Genomic DNA, 21,936 nt, shown 5'->3' on the forward strand with positions numbered 1-21,936 from the left:
TGGCCAGCTGAACACTGCCTCATCTCTTGAAAGGTGTTTCCTGGGTAAAGTCTTCTAGCATTTTATCCGGGAACAGCAAGAATTGAAATATTCAGTGAAGTGCATGCACAGTGAAGTACATATACAGTACAAGTTCTAGGTTTGTCAGTCAGCCACAGATGATCTTTTTTTCTACCTCAGTGGAATAATTATTTCTTCCTTTACTTTATTTCCAGAAGAAATAATGAAATAAATCTATAGCACACTGTAACCATCATTTTCAGTAAAAAAAAAACAAAACCCTGGGTTTATATAAGGAAAAACTTAGTACCCATTGAGCTTACCTTTCAAAGGGGAATCCATTTCACCATCTACTGAAGTAAGATGACCTTCTGAGAGAAAGCAAAACTTGATTGTGTAGCTAACAAGAAGGGTTAAAAATATTGCAAATACTTTATTTTTTTCCCTAACTCTTAGCTTTATCACTTAAAATACATTGTGGTTTTGCTTTTTATTTCCATAATCATAAGCAGCTCCCTGAGTGGGGGGGGTGTGGGTGCGTGTGTGTGTGTCTGTTCATCAGGAGCCTTCCAAGCAACACAGTGTCTAGGACACTTGTTAAACTGTGCTTATTCATAAATTCTGACTGCCTGATAATCCTGGTTAAATGCTAAAAGTGGGATTATTGTTCATCTGTCATCCTTCCCCCAGCTGGGTTGATTTCAGTGCAATTTCAGAACTCCAGCTCTGAGCTTGTTTGCCTGCAAAGCCATGGCTGTCCCAGCCTAACAGAAACTCATGAAGATACAGCACAGGCTAACAGAAGTAGCTTTTCTGCAGGCGGTTACATGACAAAACTTGAGAGTCATGAAAAGTTACTTGTAAAATCTGTTTTCACTATTGTCTTTTCATCTGTGCAGCTTGCAGCACTTCCATGAGCCTCGTGCTTCTGTTTGTCTCATATTTCTTTTCATTCTTTGAAAATTGTTACAAATGATTGATCTGAATTCTTTTCCACTAAGATGATAAAGACTCAGTGCCACTGTTTGCACCCTTTCATGTGATGTCATGTATTATATTAGAGGCCCTGTAAAGAACTTGAATTAAGTGATCAGCCCTTGTACTTGTCTGCTTGCTTACATACATCATAGCCAAGTAGGATTTTCTTCTCTCCTTCACTGTGAGGTTCAAGGCTCAAGCTATAATTCTTTGTATGGTAATTTGTTGGGAGTGGAAAGAGGGTGTTATTCCTTTAATCTCTCACCAGAGAATTCAGTATGTATCTGATGGTTTTCACGGTCTTTCATCAAATCATCTCTGTTCAAGATAGCTCTACATGTCCAAATAGCCTAAACAATTCTTTTGTGACTACTGCTGATACAGTTAGGGCAAAACTGACTTTGACTTCCAACCCCACCCCCCCACCCCACACACACAAAGTAAGAGATCAGTATCATAAACTGGAACCAGATCTTAACAAATATGAAGGGAAGGAAAGCAGTGACAGAAACACACTTCAGACCTGTTTCAACAGAAATGTATTGACTTACCTGAATTACTGAGTTATTGTCACCTGTTTCTCCTATGTCACCTATTGACCACTGTCATGCATAAGGACTGTTTGGGGGGTCTTTTGACAACAGGGTTGTTTTGGGGGGAGTGGAGCAGGGAAGGAGAGGAGGTCCCATTTGTAATGAATCATTTGTGTTTGGCATCCTTTTGTGTATGAGTATTCTATTTATCATTGTAGAACATGGTATTGTTCTCAGTGAAACTTTTTAATCCCTTGCCCTGAGGTACAGGGAGTGCCTGCTGCTTTTGTTGAGGATGTCAGAAGCTTGCGGTTTTGTGTGATGGATTAGGAGAATGTGTTTACCTAGTTCTTCTCTATGGGCATGAAAAATCTATGCATTTGTAGTGTTATTGCTTCTGTTAAGAATTTATTGATGTTAGAACAGCTTGCTTAGAAGGCAGCAAAAGGCCTTGCTGTGCTGGAGCTTCCTTCTTTAATATTGCGGGTCACACACTCCAGGTTCAATGAATGACCTTGTCTAATCGAATTTGTATTTATTTCCTGCTAACAGTAGTATTCCTTAAGCACTGCCTTCTGTTTCCAGGAATACTGAATGATTAATGGTGAATGATTACTGAATGATATTTAACATTGTTAGTAGGTCAGATTCATACAGGTTCAATAAAAAGTCTTCTTTCTTTCTATCTTTATTATAAAATCTTAGTAAATGTTACTGTGATTTTGGAAAAAGGGCAATTTCAAGTAAAACAATCTTGCTGCGTACATGCAAAACTTAATCTCTCCTGTTATCTGTGTTGCACAGTTGTTTAAGACCCATATCCCATTATACTAGTCCCTTCCAAACATGTAGTACTGGCAGAGCTTACCCTTTTATTAGGATAGCTTCATGTCAAGCCTGAGCTGGTAGGTGAAGTACAGATAAGTAAATATGGTAAAAAGAATACAGTGGTGCTTTTTCTATGAAATCTTTCAAATTGATAACAGAAAAGAATGAACATGTGTCTTTTTAAAACTTATTTTCTGGTCAGTGGTGGATGAAAATTAGCTTTTAGTGTTTTCCAGAGAGGTTGTGCTGTTTCTATCCTTGGAGGTTTTCAAGACCTACCTACCAAAAGTCCTTGAGCAACCTGGTCTAATCTCATAGCTGACTCTGCTTTGAGCAGGAGATTGTACTAGAGATCTCTCACGGTCCCTTTCAGCCTGAATTATTCTATGATTCTAATTTATAACTAGAATGTTTCAGTCTAAATATACACTTTACGGTTTCAAAGAAACTGGAGAATTTGCAATTCATCTGCTCTTTGTCAGAATTGTTTTAATAGTTTCAGAGTAAACTACACTATCTAAATGAAATCAAGAATTTATGGATTAAAAGCTTTAAGAGAAATTCTTAAAATTTGTGGAATGAGAAGAGGGCATTACCAAGGAAGTCTAGAAAAGATTCAGTTGTACCCTAGGGAGTAGATGGATATAATAACTGAATTGTGTACCTTTATTCTTGCCCTAACAAGATAGGATGGTGTCCTACTGGCATTTTCTGAAATTCACCTGAGTCTGCTGTTAGATTTTACTTTCTAGGTCCCTGAATGTTCTTCAGGTGAAAGGTTCTGCATGGTGCTGGTGAGAAAGAGCCATTTTCACAGGAATGTTATCACTGCCCAGTCACAGTTAGTTGGATGTTTTACTGGGTGTCATTTTAGCTTGGCCACAGTAGATTACTTTTGGAAACAGGCCACTGATGGTTAATGAAGGTCGTTGTGTATCCTACCTGAGCATCCACTGCAAGGCTAACTTGTGATTCCTTAAGAATAACCATTAGTATAGTCCTCAGGATTCTCTGCTCTGCTGTTTTTTGTTGTAGTATATTCAAAACCTTTTTTTTTTTTTTTTTTTAATTTATGCACTTTCTTATCTTTTTTAATGTATTGTGTTGCTGCAGTGACATTCCTGTCAGATTGTTCATGAGTTCTGTATTTGTAGTTTGTTTTGAAACAAATTGGGTTCTGCCTAGGTGCTTTTTCTTTCTTCACAGTTTGGTCCCTTCTGTGATTTCTAAACTACATGTGATTGTCTATCTGTTAAAATGACTCTTCCTAAAAGTGAGCTAACCCAAGAAAAGGCATAGCTCTGGAATTAGAGTATCATAGAAGGAACTAAAGAAATGTTATTATAACTAGCAGAGTGGGTATTTTACTGAGAGTTATGTTCTAAAACGCATCATTAGTTTAATTTCTGCAATCTCCACAAGAAAAAATGCGGTTCTTTCCCAATCCGTCAAGAAAAAAAAAGCAAATATAATTCACAACAAAGTTTACCAAAATATTATTTGCTTACCTTAATTACAAAAATACATATATCTGAACCCAGGTATGGGTATGTGAGTTGATGATAGAAAATTACCATTAATTATCAAGGCACTGTATTTGTTCACAAGAATAAATGTCAATTTATTGTTAACTCCTGTGTTCATGGAAAATCCCACTGTGTAATTTATTTGCAGGTTTTTAATGCAAAAACAGCAGAGCTCTTGAGTCACCATCAAGTTGAGATACAGCAGAAATTCCCTAAGGAAGGGTATGAATTTTCTGTGTTTTTTTTATTTGTGTACATTTTGTTAGAACTTATGTATTTTTATGTATGAATGATCAAAACTGAAGTTGATTAATAGTTATTAGGAACATCGTGTCTGCTATAACAGACTGTGTGGTAGGAAAAATGGCATTAAAAAACTTAACATTGGGTGTGCAGTATGTGTTCTGAGTTACATAAAGTAAAAATATTTAGTGTTTTGCTCTGAGCACTCATTAACGTATTGAAATTTTAAGCTTTAAAGTTTTAAAACTAAAGTTTGAAAGTCTCATTTAAAGTGGTAAAGCTGGTTATTTTTACAGTTTAATCATAGTCTTCAGCTTAGTGCACAGAAATTGCTTAGTTTGTTCTCTGAGGTGTTTTTTTTGTTTGTTTGTTCTTAACTGACCTACTATTTGCTGCCAAAGCCCTCTGTATAGAATAAAGCAAAACAAAATTATTTGTTTTCTGCAGATGGTTTTGTTGTGAAAATACGGCTAACTGTTTAAAAAGGATTTGAAATTCCTTACACTTTTTCTAGATATGTAAAACATACTTTGTAGTTATGACTGTGTCAAAATGCTGTTTTTTCAGTCTAGAATTTCTTCCCTAAATGTAATTTTTTGACTTGTTATTAACTGATGTTTACTGTTTGTTAAAGGTGGGTGGAACAAGATCCAAAGGAAATATTAAAGTCTGTCCATGAATGTGTGGAAAGGACCTGTGAAAAGCTGCAACAATTGAACATAGACATCACTAACATAAAAGGTATTCCTAGCACTTAAGGGTAACTGAGGACTTTAACATAAACATGGTTGAGCAAGTCAGATTCTCTAGTTTTAAAGTCAATAAATAGAAAGTTGGCAGCATGTGCTCAAAGAAAATGTTAAATTGGAATTGAGAGCAGTTAGTTTGGGAGGAATAATGAGAAAATAAGCCCTTTGTGTATATTAGCAATGCAGAATCTACAAAGTAGACTTAACCTAATCTTGCAAAATCACAGACACAAGTGATGAATGAAGAAATTAGGAAATTTAAATTAGGACTTATTGGGAAAAGCTAGTTTCCCTGTCTGTTGTTGCCGTTTCAGTTTGCAGAAAAAAAAAAAATATCTAGAGCACATAGGTTAAACAGCAAAAGTTGAATGATGAGTTATTATAAGTAATATTTCTAGATTATGACATGAAAAAGTTGGAAGCTTTTTATTTCCCATTTACTTTCCTTTTCTCCTTACCTGCTCCTCCCTCCTCTCCACCTATCCCTTCCGTCCCTCCCCCCAAAAAGGGGAAAACAAAACTTCTGAAAAGGATACTTCTTTCTATTTTGTCCTGAAGCCATTGGAGTCAGCAATCAGAGAGAAACAACAGTGGTTTGGGACAAGACAACTGGAGAACCTCTTTATAATGCTATTGGTAACTACTATACTTTCTGAATATGTAATATGTAATAAAATTAGTGTATTGTAAAAAAATGCTTTCCTAGTTTCCTGTGCGTATCTCATTGTGGCCTAGCCTACTAACTTCTTTGATTTTTTGATATGTGTCATGTATGTTTGTATACACCAGTATAATTAAAAAACTCTATTCAAATTTTTACATAATAAATCGCTTTATGGGCTTTTAACAGAAAACAGTGATCAAGAAGGGTTTTGTACATCACTGCCATGTAATGAAGCTCTGACTTATGCACAGTCACTTCCTTTTAAATTAAGGAGCTTACTCAATTTTCAAGGATGTTTTTGATTTAACTTTAAAGGAAAAATGTGTTAAGTAGGTTTAATGAATACTTATTGATTTGGGGCTGTATTTTTAATTCACATTAGCTTTTTAGATTATGCCAGCTAAGAAATGGTAATTGTCTAGATTTGTTCTTTCAGTCCATGTCAAGTGCCAGATTTAGTTTAGCATAGTATCACTGAAAAAACAGGACTCTTCTATTTTAAAATATGTGTTGTTAACAGCTTTATCTTGTGCCCAGCTGTACCTTGATAACTCTGATATAGCGCTTTAGTTCAAAGTTTTCATTGGAATAGTAAATAATGAACCTGCTATTTGTTTTAACCTCTTAGTTTAATGAGTCATCTGCTGTAAACAACATAGTATTAGTCATTTGCTTATGTTCTGATAAAGTGTATAACCTATTATGTGGAAAATCCTGTGTGATTTCTCATTATCTAATAATTTTTAATTTTTACAACAGTGCATTTAAAATACAACAGTAATACAATATACTTTCAGCTACATGAAAAGCTAAAATGAAAGACAGGAACTTACTGTCAAGAGCTCTAGTTTTGTAGAATAAACTCGTACATGTCACTTTTCATGTGTTAAATCAGTTATCGGTTAATTTTATTCATGTTTTTAGTGTGGCTTGACCTGAGAACCCAGTCAACAGTTGAACGGCTTCTTAAAAGAATTCCAGGAAAAAACAAATCCTTTTTTAAGGTAAAAGATATTCCAGAACATTTAAATAGCTATTGCTACACTATAATGTTTTGGAGATGTGTGCTTAAAATTCCCCAAAATAAAGTAAGTCAGCTGTAGCTTCTAGTCGCTTCTTAGCTTGTCAAATAATAAAAAATGTGCATAATACTGTACACTGATCTGAGACTGGAAAATGTTCATTTTCCTCAATATAAGTGGTTAACACTCCTTACATATCTCACTGGAGAAGTTAAATGAGTAGTCGCTAGTGAGACTTAATCATGTGCTACTGATCCAATGATCAGTATATATCACACGCAAAAATTAAGAGCAAGTAGAGAAAAACGGTATGGAAAATAATTTATTGATGTGAAATATATTATCCTTCCTCATCTTACGCCTTAATATTGAAATTAGTTGCAACCATGCTGAGAACTGGGAAGATAGTTTATAAAGAGCAGATTTTTATTTTTTTTTTTTAACATGGGTATATATATGTAACAGTTTGGAAAACAAATGACTGCAAAAAGTTGTCATAATTCTTTGATTTATACATTCCTTGATTGATTATATAAATATTATATATTTTGTATATTATATGCTTTACTCTAGGCATAAAATAGATGCCAAAAAGCATATAAACTTATTTGATTTTTAAGTTCTAGTAGAATACAAATTCCATCTTTCCTGTGTTGTGCAGTTCATTTTTGGTTGTCGTTACTTTCTGTCTAGTTATATGGAGTTATCCTAGATAAGACAGGACTTTTGCAAGCAATTATGCCCACGTAAATGATCTTTGAACTGTACTTAGATCAGTTTTGAACTTTGTCCATTAGTGCACTGGTCATTTGTTCTTGATATTTTCAGACTTGCATATTGTATGCTTAGTACTTATTTAAAAAGCAAGTTTGTGTAATTTCTCTCTGTTTTGTGTCTTCGTTTTTTCACTTACTATCACCATTTTTACATGTAACTACAATATTCATGGAAAATATGCTTTTATGGTATTGAAATTATTTTCTTTATTATTTAATTTTACAGTCTAAGACTGGTCTTCCACTTAGCACTTATTTTAGTGCAGTGAAACTTCGATGGCTTTTGGATAATGTGGAAGAGATTAGGCAAGCAGTAGATGATGAAAGAGCTTTGTTTGGGACTATTGATTCATGGCTTATATGGGTATGTATTTATGAGTTTATTAACACTTTTTAAAATGAATTTCCATATCATGCAAATTCCTATGCAAGGTGCTGTGACACATGATGCCCACTGATCACATAGTCATGTCAATACAAGCCACTAAAGAAATTACATTAAAGTTCTTACACGATGAACTTTTTTACTATATTACTTTGTAGATGCTTATGTGTAGTTTACCATTTATAGGTTGCTGTAATATTTTGCTTATGCTTTTTGAAAAATCTTGGACTTTAGAAAGGTGTATTAGCTACCTGTGCAATATAAGAATCCAGTTCCACTATTAACAGGTCTGCCTCTCCAGTTGTTGCAGAAATATCAGGGTTCCCAGCCCCAAGCTGAAGGCTTAGTGAATTTAGACAATTTTTTTGTGAATTGTTGAAGTAAACCTATATTTTCTCTTGGCAAACACTGACAATTTTTTTTTTTTTTTTTTCAGAGTTTGACAGGTGGAAAGAATGGAGGCGTTCACTGTACAGATGTAACCAATGCCAGTAGAACAATGTTGTTCAACATTCAGTCCTTGGAATGGGATCCTGAGCTCTGCCAGTAAGCTCAGTTTTTCAATAATACTGTTATTTAAATAGAATCTATAAGTGATGTGTGAAGAAACGCATTTAATAGTAAGAATTTCTTATCTAGACTAAGATCAGCATTTACTGTTGTATTTACTGTTAACATTCATAAATAAAACTCATTGTTCTCCAGATGTCCAAATTGCAAGTGTCTGGATTAATTAGATGTAGCAGATTTTTTCTGCAGGTTGAAGACTGGTTCATGTAAACAATGACATTTAATAGTTTCTGTATTCCTTAATCAAATTCGTAAGGCAGTTATAATAATACTGTCTCTATTTTAAATTTAAATTTATTAACAACAGTATTATAAAGAAATTGTTGGAAGAGGAATGACTTCCCACATGAAAGAATTGAATATGTCTTCAAAATAGTCAAATATATGCTGATTTATTCCATAATTCAGTGTCACATACTATAACAAGTAGAAAAGCACATAGTGAATGGGTTAAACCCTAGAAATCAAAGTTCCTTTTATAGTTTTTTTTTCTTTACAGCTTAAACTTATTCAAGTGCAAAATGTTTTCTGATTTAGAACTGAACATATATATAAATTATTTTGTATTGTGTTCAGGTTCTTTGATATTCCCATGAAAATACTGCCGAAAGTACGAAGCTCCTCTGAGATTTATGGCTTGATGGTATGTTTTTTTTTGTGTGTGTATGAAGTTAATCTAGTAAAAATATATCAATATATATTTGACAGAATTTCCATAAATTAAGACTAACAGCTTTTTCTAGACCAATATTGTTTGATTTATTAGTATGTCATTATCTACTACTGTATAATATTATATGAAGTTGACTATTTGTTTGAAAATTTATTGTTTATTTGTTTTAAGTGTGAAGTAGACAAAACAAGATGGGAGAGGTTTTTGATAAGGATAAATATTTGATTTTTTTATTACAGTTACTTATTGATTTAGAAACTACCCATCAGAATGCAAGGTATAATCAGTAGATTAAAAAAATTAGATTGCTGTTATTAGAGCACAATATTTTTACTTCTTGTACAATTGAAAAGAAGAGATGAAAGTCGCTATGGAAGTCTTCATGAGCTAAGAAGACTGGACAAGACATGTAATGTCTTATTTCCACATAACTGAAGGGAAGATTAGTCAGTTTCTGTGAACTGGAAAATTACAAGTGACTTAGATTGCCTTCTTTTTGAAAAAATAAAACTTCTCTTGCAGTGTATATTTACATAGCACTCAGTAAAAAAAGTATTTTGGAATATTGTGATGTCTTAATCACAATGCTTCCAGTGCAGCTGTGAATATTACTTAGGAGTAAATCATTAATTGTTGTCATGGGGCTGAGGTTTCAAGTTTACTTAATGCAGCACCAACTCTTCTGATACAGTGGCATCTAATTTATTAGCTTCAGAATCAGATAAATTGGATGTTGTGATTTTGCATTCTTTTTCCTGGTAGTTTGCCCTTTTATTTTACTAAGAACATACAGGCATTTTTTAATTAAGAGAAGTTATGAGATTTTTGTGTAAAATATAGCTCTGACTTGCCTGAAATGTAAGTATTTTTGCTAATCTGGTAATGAAGATTCCCCTAGAGATATTGCTGACTTTTATTAATGTGAAGGTTGGGTGAGAGTGAGTTGTATTGAGCTGAATGAGTGAGATAAATGGAAAAAGATACTACCTGGCAACTGAGACAGAATAGCTGGTCACTTTAAATGTGAACCTTTGTTTCTCTTCCCCTTTCCTTCCATTTTTTTTCTTTTCCTTCCTTTTGCTGACTGTAGAAAATCTGTCCTAGCCTGGTGAGTAGAGGCTTCCATTAGGCTGACCACCTATGTCTTATCCATTCTATTCAGATGCTGTGCATTTCCATTTGTTTAAGGATTAGTAAAAGCATACTTTCTAAAACAATAAATTTGGCAGATATTTCTAAATTTGAGATATTATGATTAGAGTTCATGCCAAAGTTGTTTCTGAAATGTAATCTTGATGTATGCATTTGGCTTAATTTGCAGGCTGTTGAGTATTGCTTTTTATATTGAAGTAAAACATATAGCTACTGGCTAATAAAAGTTGGCTGTCTCATTTCATAAATGAGAAAATCTGGCCATTCTGTTTACAAATATTCACTCTATTACAGTGAAACATCATATTCATGCAAGCTTTTTTAGTGCATTTATAAACTCAATTACCTTAAATCCAATTAATTAAAATGAGAATTCAAGAAAAAAAGATTCATACTGGAAACGCACTTGCATGGCTTCACTGAAAATGCATTTTCTCAATTGCACAAAGAAACTAAATTTAAAGAAATAAGTAAAAATTACCAGGGTATAAATTTCTTATGATACCTATTGCAAGAATGCAACTGAAAAACTACATGGTAGTGTTTGGAAGAAATTCTGTATGAGACTTAAAATGCTGTATCTTAAAATGAGACATCTGTCTTTGCTTAGTGTGTCATCACACTCATGTTTTTTTCTAGTCACTTTACCATTTTACACTTGACACTGACTTCACAGATTACACTGAACCTAATCTTCTGTACTCTATCATTTCAACAAAATTTATGGTAAGAACTGTTGAGATGACATAAAGTTATACTGAAAATTTTCTACTCTCTATTTTTTAGTGGTTTAGACATGAGCTGCACTGAGCTGAAGTTTAATGTACACCTGAACTGAAGCATGTTGCTTACGTGAACCTTCTTTGTTTCCTCTGAGCATTACAAGTTCAGCTTCTTTTTCATTGCCTTAAATTGTAGTAATGGAAAACTAATTTGAAGCTTTTCTTTCTCTTTTTGCAAACCAGAAATCTGGAGCTTTGACAGGTGTACCAATTTCCGGGGTAAGTCCTACTTCAACTCAGACTCTGGCATAAGAACCTGATACTGCATGAACACATCTTCACTGGAAAAAGCTTTAAGATGGGTGAATCCTGCTGCAAATTAGTTGATGGCTTTTTACTTCATGTTAAACACAAAGTAAACTTTTGAAGTTGAATTATGAATTGACTGGATTCTGCATTATTAAGTTAAGGTCTGGCTGTGGAAATACAGCTGACAGCTCTAATGCGTGTGTGTAGTGCTGTTGAAAACTTAGAGTCTTTAAGTAAATGAGTAACATTACAAAATGGAAACAAGCTCTGCATCATATATAAAAGGAGTTCAGTATATACATAATCCAGAAATGTTGGGCAGATTCTCAGCTTTTTCCAATAAAGCATGGAGAGATAGTAAATTTTAATTTTAATTTCTTTTAATTGTTCACCATAAGTAGCAGGACACATTTCATATGCACAAAGGGAAGAGTAATCAAAAGCACAGGTTGTCTCTACAGGTTTTTCCTCACTTTCAATTACCTGCGTTCTTTCTCCTAATAGATTGTAGTTAAATATATGTGTTCATGTTCCTTTTTCATGCATGTAATTCATGTGCAGAGATTTTCTAAAAAAAAATACCTCTCTTTTCAGTGCTTGGGTGACCAGTCTGCTGCTCTTGTTGGGCAAATGTGTTTTCAAGATGGGCAGGCCAAAAATACGTAAGTTACTATGAAAGTTGTAAGATAAACACGCTCTTTTGTTTTGAATTTAGTATTCTGTTCTCTTTCAAGCTAACTGCCAAATGCTTTTGTAGTTACCACATAATTACAGCTCTACCTTTTCACTGTGTTGACCTACAAAGTAAACAGTGTCCTGACTTTTATATAAAATAGTGAAGATACTGAAAGTACATGGCTTGTGAGATATATTTTGGAACAAAGTCACTGTAAGGAAATACCTCTGTATGACATGAGGTTTTTAATTTTAAAATTCTCCAAAACACAGATTAAAACAGTTGCAGTATCATTTAAACTGGGACCCTAAAGTTAAACAAATAGAGGCCTGTGAGAGTTAGATTGCATAGATCTGAATGACAGAAAACTCACAGCATTGCTGGATGGCAAAGGTTCATTTCAGTTGCAGTGCTTAGTTTTACTTCTGTATCTAGCGCAGTGTGGAGAATTTTACATTTTTTTCTATTTCTCAGTCTCTTAGTGTCACTTGTTTAAAATAGCTGATTAGTTAAATCAGGCAACTGGTGTAATCAAACATTCATTTGAGGAAAAGCTCTCTGCTTAAGTGACTTACTGTTCCATTTACAACCATGTGCTTAACTGAGCATATAGGTACAGTATGTGACTTTCACAATTTAATTGCACATTAATATATACTTGTTGCTAATTAACCTTCACTTTATCTTTTATATTTATACACAAATTTAATGACTAGTGGCCTTGTATTTTAATAAAAGAAACATGGTTCTAATTAATATTGTCACAAAGTACTTTTGTAAGAAATACTTCTATAACACAAGGGACATTTGGAAAAAAACCCAGCTAAAGCAAAAGGTAAAACTGAGATTCTTTAAACTTATTTGTGTTATTACTTTACCCTTTTTCTCTCCAAATATAACTGAAAACTATCTCCCTACCATTTTAAGCTATTAATTCTCAGGGTATTAAAAAGCTAGGAAACTCATAATGTCTTAGAATAAGTTAGAACAGATTATAAGTATTTTGTACTGCTTTTATTAAACTGTGTCCTTATATGTGTGTGTATGCACACATATATGTGATGTGGTCTCCAAATGAGAAACATGACATTTTTAGAAATTTTTGAACTGAATATATTTAAAGAAAACCCTTTTCTTTGTGACGGGAACAAAGTTTCTTAGATTTTCCCCCTTAAAAACTTGAATTTAATATTGTGAAATATTTATTTTATAAAGTAGTTTTCATAATTGGCCTAAATTGAAGTAGGTAAACACTGCCACCAAAGAGGAATTCACACTTAGTTTTTAGCTACATGTGCTCCTTGATCAAATATTATACAATAGCCAGAGAGAGAGGTGTGGGACTAGATTTTTCAGCTGCAGGCTGCATTTAAATCAACTTTTTGAGGATGGTTATATCCTCAGTTAATGGTAACATAACCTTCAAGGGGCAAAAAATTGTGTCTTGATTCTCCACAAGGGAGTCATGTATTCATGAATTACAGTAACAAGTTATCCTTTAAATAACCTGGTTTTAATTCTACTTTGCTTTCATGCTAGGTATGGAACAGGATGTTTCTTGCTGTGTAATACAGGTCAGAAGGTCAGTTACATTTTTCAGTTCTACATTTGTATTTTTACAATCTTCATTTAAGTTCTTGAGTACAACTATATATTAGCCTTTCTTAAACTTACTAACAACAATTATAGTGCTAGAGGTAAGAAAAACCACATACTGAAGTCGGAAAGAATAGAAAGTTCAAGGTGTTTCAGTAAGACTATTTCCTAACTCCTGAAGTTTCCAAAAAGAACTTTTCATAGCAAGTTCCCTGCTCTTTCCTTGTATATGTTTCTTAACTTCACCCAGGAATGCTGAGTGTTGTTACTTAGCCACGTCTTGTCTTGGCTGTTTTATTTCTTCCCTTTGTTTTCTCCCATTGTTTTTTTGTAGCTGTAGTTGAATAAATAATGCAAAATTTTGGCTTCCTTCTCATTCACATCTCCTTCTACAGAACCACAGTTCTTTGCTATAAGGAGGCTGGAAAGATCTGAGGCAGCTTGTGGAAATGAGAATTGCCACCAGTGATTTGAGGGTTCTATCTTAGGTGTTTATTTGGAGTGACTGATAATTTACTTTGTTTAAAATTTCTATATTTCATTTTTTTTCCAGTGAAGGTTTTGTCTCTTGTTTATTATAATTTGAATATTTTTGTTTAAATATTTTTTGTCTCTGTTCATGCTTTATATTTTCTTTCCCCATTTAGTCAGTGTTTTCTCAGCATGGTCTTCTCACCACAATAGCTTACAAACTGGGCAGAGACAAACCTGTTTGTTATGCACTAGAGGTAAGTCCAGTAATTTGTTCCTCTTTGTAGTGATACATGCTCTTTTTTACTTCTGTTTTCTAGTATCCTTATGTTATCTTCAGTTGCATGGAAATCAAAATAGCTTTGCGTTACAGTTTGTGTGCCTCAAAGCTCATGTGTGGTTTTGTTTATCCCTATCTCCAATCTATATCATGCCAGCTAATAAAAATATTTTTACATTGCATCATTTATATTTTCGGAGCATGATGGCTAAAACATTTTTTCTGTTACACAGTCTTTCAAATCTTTAATAAACATAATAAATAAATAAAACATTTTTTTTAATATTAAAATTGGGTTTTAAAAAGAGGGAAGAAAGTACTAGTGATTCAATTATCCTCTCCTAATAAAATGTCTTTGCTTTTTATTTAATTTTAATGGATTTTACTTCTAACTTTTAAAATTATGAATCAAATTTCTGGGACAGGAATAATCTAACAATAGAGCTTTTCTTACCTACTAAGACTTGGGTGCCTAATTCCAGAATTTGGTTCCTCAGTTCTCATACAACTCTGAGGGCATCCAGATTCTGCAGAAAATTGGATTTTACTTTACTTTTTTGCTTCTTCATCATCTCCAGATCTTTAATGATATTGTCTGAAGGAATGGCTTCAACAGAAGATATTAAGTGTCCTTTCTCCTATATTCGTGCTAGAATCATCTGCAGTCTGGTGGTTAAGACACTTTCCAGAGAGGCAAAAATGTAGATTCAGCCTCTGCTTTTAATCAAACCATATCTTCTAACTCTAATAGCCAGATGGTTAGAAAACATCCCCGCTGCTTCTAGCAATGGCTTTGAATGAAAATACAATGCTACTCCCATTTTCCTTGAAGCTTAGTCTAGTAGACTTGAGACTGTTGTGTAGAGAAGTCCATTTGGACTTTGGAGTGAGACAAGAGCCATATGATGGAGTCATTCAGGGATGTTTGCTGAGGCAACAGAACAATTTTGCTGGCAGACCCAAGTGCCTAAATTTTCTGTCTGTCTTGGCACTTGTATTTAGACTTTAGACATAATCAGTCATGGTTTTTTTCAAATCAAAGCATAAAAATCTTAATTTGTCAGAAAAACAAGTCTGAGGCTACTGAACCTCACACCTGTATATTCAGGAAAAGACCTAAATTAGAGAGACAAGAAGACTGCTTAGGAGATGTCATGGTAACTCCCCTCCATGGAAAAAATCATGCAATATGCACCTTTTCTACATGGAGCCTGTGCAACAGGCTGCCATTTTTACATGGCAGTCTCCAGCTGCCAAGTAACTTGTGGTTTGGTTGTGAGCGTTCTTGGGAGTGCTTTAAAAAGCTGTGACTGTAAGCTCGCAAGTTGGAGGCCACAGTTACTCATCCTCTCCAGTCTTGTAAAAAGGAACACAAAGCTACCAGTTGTTGTCTCCTACTGTTGTGGTGATTTTGTTTCCTTCAGGGATCTGTTGCAATAGCCGGTGCTGTTGTCCGTTGGCTGAGGGACAATCTAGGTATCGTTAAGACTGCACAGGAGGTTGGTGAGTATTCACAATTTGGAGCTGTTCAGTTTCTGCAAGTTTTCTTTTGCAATGTCTTGATGTCTCTAATGTTGAATGAAAGCTCAGAATACTCAAGAAAAGCTGGAAGCTGCATATATTTTGCTGTGTTTGAACAATTCGTTTTGCATCCATGAAATCACTGTTTATTGTTATTTATTTCATCCAGCATATCAATACAGTCATTGAAACCCTTTGCCAGCTTTTTTCTGTTGCAACCTGCACTTTTAATAGTTTCTCTAGCAAGCAGATGTTCAGGAAGATTCTATACTTACAGTGTATTTCCTGGTTTCATACAATATTGAATTTTCCAGGGTACTTAAATCTGTATTACAGAAGCCACAGCATATTTGATCCTAAACCTACATATTCATTCCTGTCATAAACATGAGAACCTGAGGCCCAGCATATGCAACAATTTATAAAGAAGACTTCATATACATTGACTTAGTTTGCAAAGCTGCCTCTTAAAAGAATTGTGGAGGATGGTAATTGTTTTGTCTAAGAATACAGTAGTCCTTTAGCATTTGGGTAGCTGATGTTTTCTGCTTGAGCTGAACTGAAACAAGCTAGTGTGGGACTTTAGAGAAACTAGGAACATATCTAGACTTTGAAAAAGGGAGAAATGTAGGAAGCACGCAAGTGTAACAGTTTGAAAGTGACTGATTTAATGAGATTTAGGATTAAAAAGCAACTCATTACGTATTTTTAAAGATTCGATATCTTATTCAAAGGTGGAAAAATGTACAATTCAGATTTTACATTAAAAAAACTTAAAATATTAAGCAAAAACTTACGATGTCAGTCTCTTTTTCTGCAAGAAAACCTTGCAAATCATACAAAAATATATAAACTACTGTCATTACTGTGAATTAGCCAAACACTACACTACCTCTTGGTCTCACAAATACTGTGAATTAGCCAAACACTACACTACCTCTTGGTTTCACAAGTTTGATTAGACCGTTGGAAGGTATGAGTTTCAAGAACTTTAATCTTATCAGTGTTGTTAAAATCATGTGGGACTTCATAATCTCTTCCTGTTTCCCTGGACATGCCCTTCCTTATTCCTTCACTCCTTTTTTAAGTGGAGTCTGTATGAAAGTACCGTTTAAAAAGGACTTTGAGTAAGTTTTCCTTCTTCTTTTCTTTATTGCTATGCTTCTCTGATCATAGCAAACAGAAGAAATTTACAAAAGCAGAAAAAAAATACATTATATGCTGTCTGTTATAGGAAGGAGCTGCACATTTTCATTACTTCTTTTGTAGTTCCAGATGTTTTAATATAATTTTTTAAATTACAAATATTTTAATATTGGAGAGTTCAGATATCCAAGCTTATTACTCAGGTATTAAGAAACTTCAGATTTCCTTGTAGCTGGCCTTGTGATTATATACGTAAGCTAAGAATTTAGAACTCTAAATCCATTTGAAATTAATGGGAATTTAGTTCTTAACTACCTTTCGTCTTGTTCCAATTTCACTTGCTTGCCTTGACTTAAATGCAAGGAAAGTGTGACCTTTTAGACTGCTTTGAATGTTGCATTCTTTACCCACAGGATACCCTTTGAAAATCTCACAGAATCTAGGTCAGAATATTGAGTACACAATTTTACATTTCCCACCACTCGCTGTGCCCTATCTTCTATTCATATTGTTGCAAAGGGACAACTAGTTAATGAGGAGCAGAGTGCCACAGTTAGTTGTGTTTTCTAACTGTATGTGAGTTGATTATTTTTGTAGCTACTTGACATACTCTGAATATGTTCCCTACTTAAATAATAACATCTTTAAGTGTCATATTTAAGCATTGGTACAGTTGTGAAAAGCTAAGTGAAGACTGTTTGTGTGTGTGCATTAGAAAAACTGGCTGCAGAAGTGGGGACTTCTTATGGCTGCTACTTTGTGCCAGCATTTTCAGGACTGTATGCACCATACTGGGAACCCAGTGCAAGGGGGTAAGGATCTGACTAAACACTGCATTTGCAGGGAGAGTTAATAATTTTACAGATACTATGACTGGTACTTCCAGGTATGTGAAATTGTTCTTTTTGTTCCTTAGTGTGTCTGGATACATCATTCTCTGTGGTATCGTCAAGCAACTACTGTGTTGCTCTTTTGTATTTAATCTGTTCAAAACAGCAGCTTGTAGTGGGAGAAAAAGAAGGATTAGCTAACTCAGCTACTCAACCTCCTCTCCCCATCCTGCTCCAAAAAAAAAAAAGGGGGCAGGGGGCAGGGAAAGCATTTGGGCTAGGTTGTGTGTTTCAGAGGACAAGTACAAAATAGTTCTATCATTCTTGCCACTAAGGGGGCCAGCTTTGTTTCTTCATGCATTTCTGGTTCTGAAAGGATTTTCATCTCACTGAAGGGAAAGAGGAGGTCTGCATACCTGTGAACTGTCAGGCAATAAAAGTAGAAAGTGGAGAATTTAGTGCTTAGATTTTTTGATCTCAGTTTCCCACGTCTGCTGCATTCACTATCTCAAATGATAAAGGCTACTTGATTTCCACTTCTCTCTCACCTTCCCCTTGTATTCATATTTCCAGTCTACTGAACACTATTCTCCTCTCCTTCCAGTCCCTTTCCTTGTTATTAAGGCTTAACTAGCTGTTACTAGTCAGAAGTACTAGTTCAAACAATAACCTTCTGTTTGTCTTTTCTACTATTGTGAGCTTGCCTGGTGTTGCTGGAATCACAGCATGCCACAGGAGTCACAGACACATAACACATTTAAATATAAAATAACTTTCCTAAAGTGAAAAAAGAAATATTAAATAATATCTAGCACTCAAGGTTTTAGGTAGTTGCTTCTTTAGAATGTAGATGCTTTTTGTGCCTAAGGAAAAAAAAAATCTTTGAGTTAGATTTTTTTACAGTTTTTCAATCACAGTGCTTAACTTTTTAATTGTTAAAAGCTGATCTTTCGAATGACTAAAAATGTCCTTTGAACTTTCTGGATATATATCCAGCACCAAATACAGCAGCATTTCTGTGTAGTGTGCTACTATTCCTCAGATGTTGAAATAGAATAAAAGGGTGATTATTTGATCTGCAGTTCAGAGTACATTGACAGAATTCAGCTTACTCATTGTTAGATGTAGCATAATTTCCATATCCAAAAATCTCTTTGAAGGTATAGAAGCAATTAATGATCAGAGTAGAGCTGAAAACAATTTTATGTGTTTAAGAGCACAGCACTGACACAACTGGGCTTTTTCTTAAGAACTGAAAGCACTAGAGAATCTCTTAAGATTTTGGTGATAGGTGATATTATTTTTTAAAGAAAAATCAGCCTCAATCTTACATTTCCTTTTCTTAAAAGAAGACTAGAATTTGTGTGTGTGTTTGTGTGTGTATGGGTGAATATGCACCCCTCTGCATGCAGATTGGCAATAAAATTGTAATGTATGATGATTGTATTGATTGAACACTGAAAGCATGTTTGCCATGAAAACAGGGATGAGAGAGTTTAGATTAAATAGAAACAAGCTTTTTAATATTAAAAAGTAGTCTTCATACAATGGAACTGCATGAGCTTTGAATTAGAAGGCCTAGCTCTGAAGTAACAGTATATGTCTGGTAAAGAAGTATGTTCTAATTGCTTGGGTTTTATTTTTCTCTTCAACAGTATTATCTGTGGCCTTACTCAGTTTACAAATAAAAATCACATCGCCTTTGCTGCACTAGAAGCTGTCTGCTTTCAAACACGAGAGGTAAAGGCAAATTGAGTCCTAAATTCATTGTAAATTAGTATGATAACAGGGACTGTAGCTCTTCAGGAAGAGAGAGGATTGAAAAGATTTAATGAAGATTAATCATATGCTTTGTATTTTACTTGGATGCTGTTTTTCTCTTTATGTGACAATAATGTTGAAAAACTGTTCATGTGGGTTTAGCTACAATGATGTGGTTGGGTGGTACATTATTTTGGGGTATTAATGCTGCTTTTTATCAGCTCTCAAAATAAGGTGGACATATTTTGTGAATATTTTGAGAGGAAGAACATAGAAACTTTAAAATGACAAGGCCAATGCCATAACTAAAAGGTTACATTAGTGTAGGAGACTACATTTTATATTGTCTGCTGTGGCAGAGGTGGATTATTTTGCTTCCAGTACACAAGAACAAAAATTAGTTAAAGCAAGACAGCAGAAAACACACCAAAGGCAATCTGGATTCCCTTTCTGCCCGTTATATCTTGTATTGCCTTAGCTGGTATTCTGCAACAGCAAACCTATATTCTCACATAAGAAATGAATCCTCCAACCAAATCAAAGGGGTTGATACCAGTATTTTCTGAGCACTAGAATCTTTATATCACCATCTACTATCGATTTACACTCTGTGTTCCATAAAAATACAGGAGAAAATGAAATCCCAATTTGATTGCATGTTTTTAAGCTGCTTTGCTATTTAAGCATACTGAGTTTTAAGCTAACACACAGCTAAAACTGTGTGACAGGAGGAAAGCAGCTTGCTGTTTCTGTAGTGACAAAGAATAGAGTAAAAAGTAATCATGTGGAAAAAGCCAGAAATTCCACCTGGACGTCTGCTCGTGAAGCTGTGCTAACAGCCTCTGTGTCCTCAGAAAGTCATGAAGGAGCTTGGAAGTAGCATGTATCTCTAATTCTGGTACTGGAAGTCAGGGTAAAGTTATGGGGAACTGAACTGATAGTCTAGTTTGTTGTCTGCTCCTCTCTTTCCTTGTGCCTCCTCTCATCCACTCCCTCTCATGTGACAGCTCAATGAACTTTCCAGCAGAAAATTATCCCTCTTTTTGCTGGGCTATTTTTCCGCTGGATTAATCACCTCAGCTGCCTCACAGAGTGTAGCAAATGTCAGAACAAGAGACAGGGCATGTGGCTGGGAGTAGGGGAGAGAAGAATAAAATTCTCAGACTGAGCGAGGGTGAAGTTAACTGTTTGAACAGATCTAATACTTCCTCATACTTCAGTCAGCGTGCTTTTGTCACGATGACAGACATGCCTGATTCAGTCTCTGGACGTGCTTAAATTAACAGATTAAGTCCTGGTGACACAGATAAAATATGTGTACATTTTTCAGAGATACATGGTTAGTTCTGTCCTGTCAGACACAAAGTTCTTTTGTTTTAATTCCGCTTAAAATGGAAGTGTATTATATCCTTCAGGAAACCGCTGAAATTTCATGTTCATTGGAGTTTTCGCTTGTTTTATGGTGACATCCAATCCTTCTAAGTCTCTGTTCCTTGTTATCCAAAGAGCTTCTTCCTTGTGCAGACAGATGACACTTGTTATATTTTCTTCTTCCAGAAGCAATTTTTCAGTCCTAAGAGTGTACAATGCTGTCGTTAGACAAACCCTGCATGCTTGCATACCTTGCTCTTTGTGCAACCTCAGTACAATAGAGACAACAGCAGCATGATCATGAATTGTTTTGTTCTTTCCCCTCTTCCTGATTTCTAGCATTCTTCCCATTTTTTTTAATCTCTACTTGAGTGCATAGTATGATCCAACCTGCTCTTGCACAGTGACAAAGCCCAGAGCCTCCAGCAGTATGTGTATGTAACACTGAGATTATGAGGCACTGCTGAAGTTCTGAACGGTAAAAACAGCATGTGAAATCAGTGTAGAAAATGTGAGATGATAAACAGATGTGAGATGTGGAGGAAATAAATGGTGGGGAGCAGAACTGGCTTAGTACTGCCAGCAAACTTTGCTGCTGTGCTATGAATCCTCCTTTCCAGGTTATTTCTAATGTATTGAACAGTGCAGGCCCATCGACAGATGCTGCCACCATGAAAACTGGCCTTTTACCTTCTCATTTTTAACCATTATTTATCCTGTGTCAGTTCTTTTAGTTCCTTTAAAAATTTTCTGGTAAAGGACCTTGCTGGCTTACTTTCTGGGAATGGGTAGGTTCTACTGGACTAGTCATCTCTATGTAATTTTTACTATGTTACAAACCTACAATTTTTTTGTTCTTTTTTAGAAAATATGTTGACTTTTCCCAGTAAAGATTGTATAACTGGGTACTTTGTGAACTACAGGACAGCACAGAATGCATTGTAGTTTTATTCTTTTTTGTGGTCTATGTTGTTCTTCATTTATTCAAATAAATTAAAAAATTACAGAGAGGAAATCATTCAAATCATAACATTGTCAATTTTATTGACAAAGTTAATGCCAAACTTTGTCAATTAAAATTGTGCACTAACCTTACAAAATGTAAATGAGACATTCAATTGACTGCTTTTACAAAACCCTAGAAAACCCACTAT

At 34.7% G+C, this 21,936-nt stretch overlaps 1 protein-coding gene across 3 annotated transcripts in view; it reads left to right on the forward strand.

The window, feature by feature from the left end:
• Positions 1-21,936, forward strand: part of GK (glycerol kinase) — a 37,054-nt gene that overhangs the window by 3,932 nt on the left and 11,186 nt on the right. For 2 of the 3 annotated variants that reach the window (XM_033010105.2, XM_033010107.2), the window contains exons 2-16: positions 4,014-4,087; positions 4,743-4,849; positions 5,416-5,493; positions 6,446-6,525; positions 7,546-7,683; positions 8,141-8,250; positions 8,851-8,917; positions 10,038-10,055; positions 11,065-11,100; positions 11,725-11,792; positions 13,346-13,388; positions 14,050-14,130; positions 15,578-15,656; positions 17,536-17,632; positions 19,306-19,390. In XM_033010105.2, coding sequence (XP_032865996.2) covers positions 4,014-4,087; positions 4,743-4,849; positions 5,416-5,493; positions 6,446-6,525; positions 7,546-7,683; positions 8,141-8,250; positions 8,851-8,917; positions 10,038-10,055; positions 11,065-11,100; positions 11,725-11,792; positions 13,346-13,388; positions 14,050-14,130; positions 15,578-15,656; positions 17,536-17,632; positions 19,306-19,390 — 1,161 coding nt within the window. The remainder of the gene's footprint in view (positions 1-4,013; positions 4,088-4,742; positions 4,850-5,415; positions 5,494-6,445; positions 6,526-7,545; positions 7,684-8,140; positions 8,251-8,850; positions 8,918-10,037; positions 10,056-11,064; positions 11,101-11,724; positions 11,793-13,345; positions 13,389-14,049; positions 14,131-15,577; positions 15,657-17,535; positions 17,633-19,305; positions 19,391-21,936) is intronic. The other variant, XM_033010106.2, reaches the window with a different exon arrangement.

Source organism: Tyto alba, unplaced genomic scaffold (assembly GCF_018691265.1).
Source record: "Tyto alba isolate M040663 unplaced genomic scaffold, T.alba_DEE_v4.0 Super-Scaffold_14, whole genome shotgun sequence".
Classification (NCBI taxonomy): Eukaryota; Metazoa; Chordata; class Aves; order Strigiformes; family Tytonidae; genus Tyto; species Tyto alba.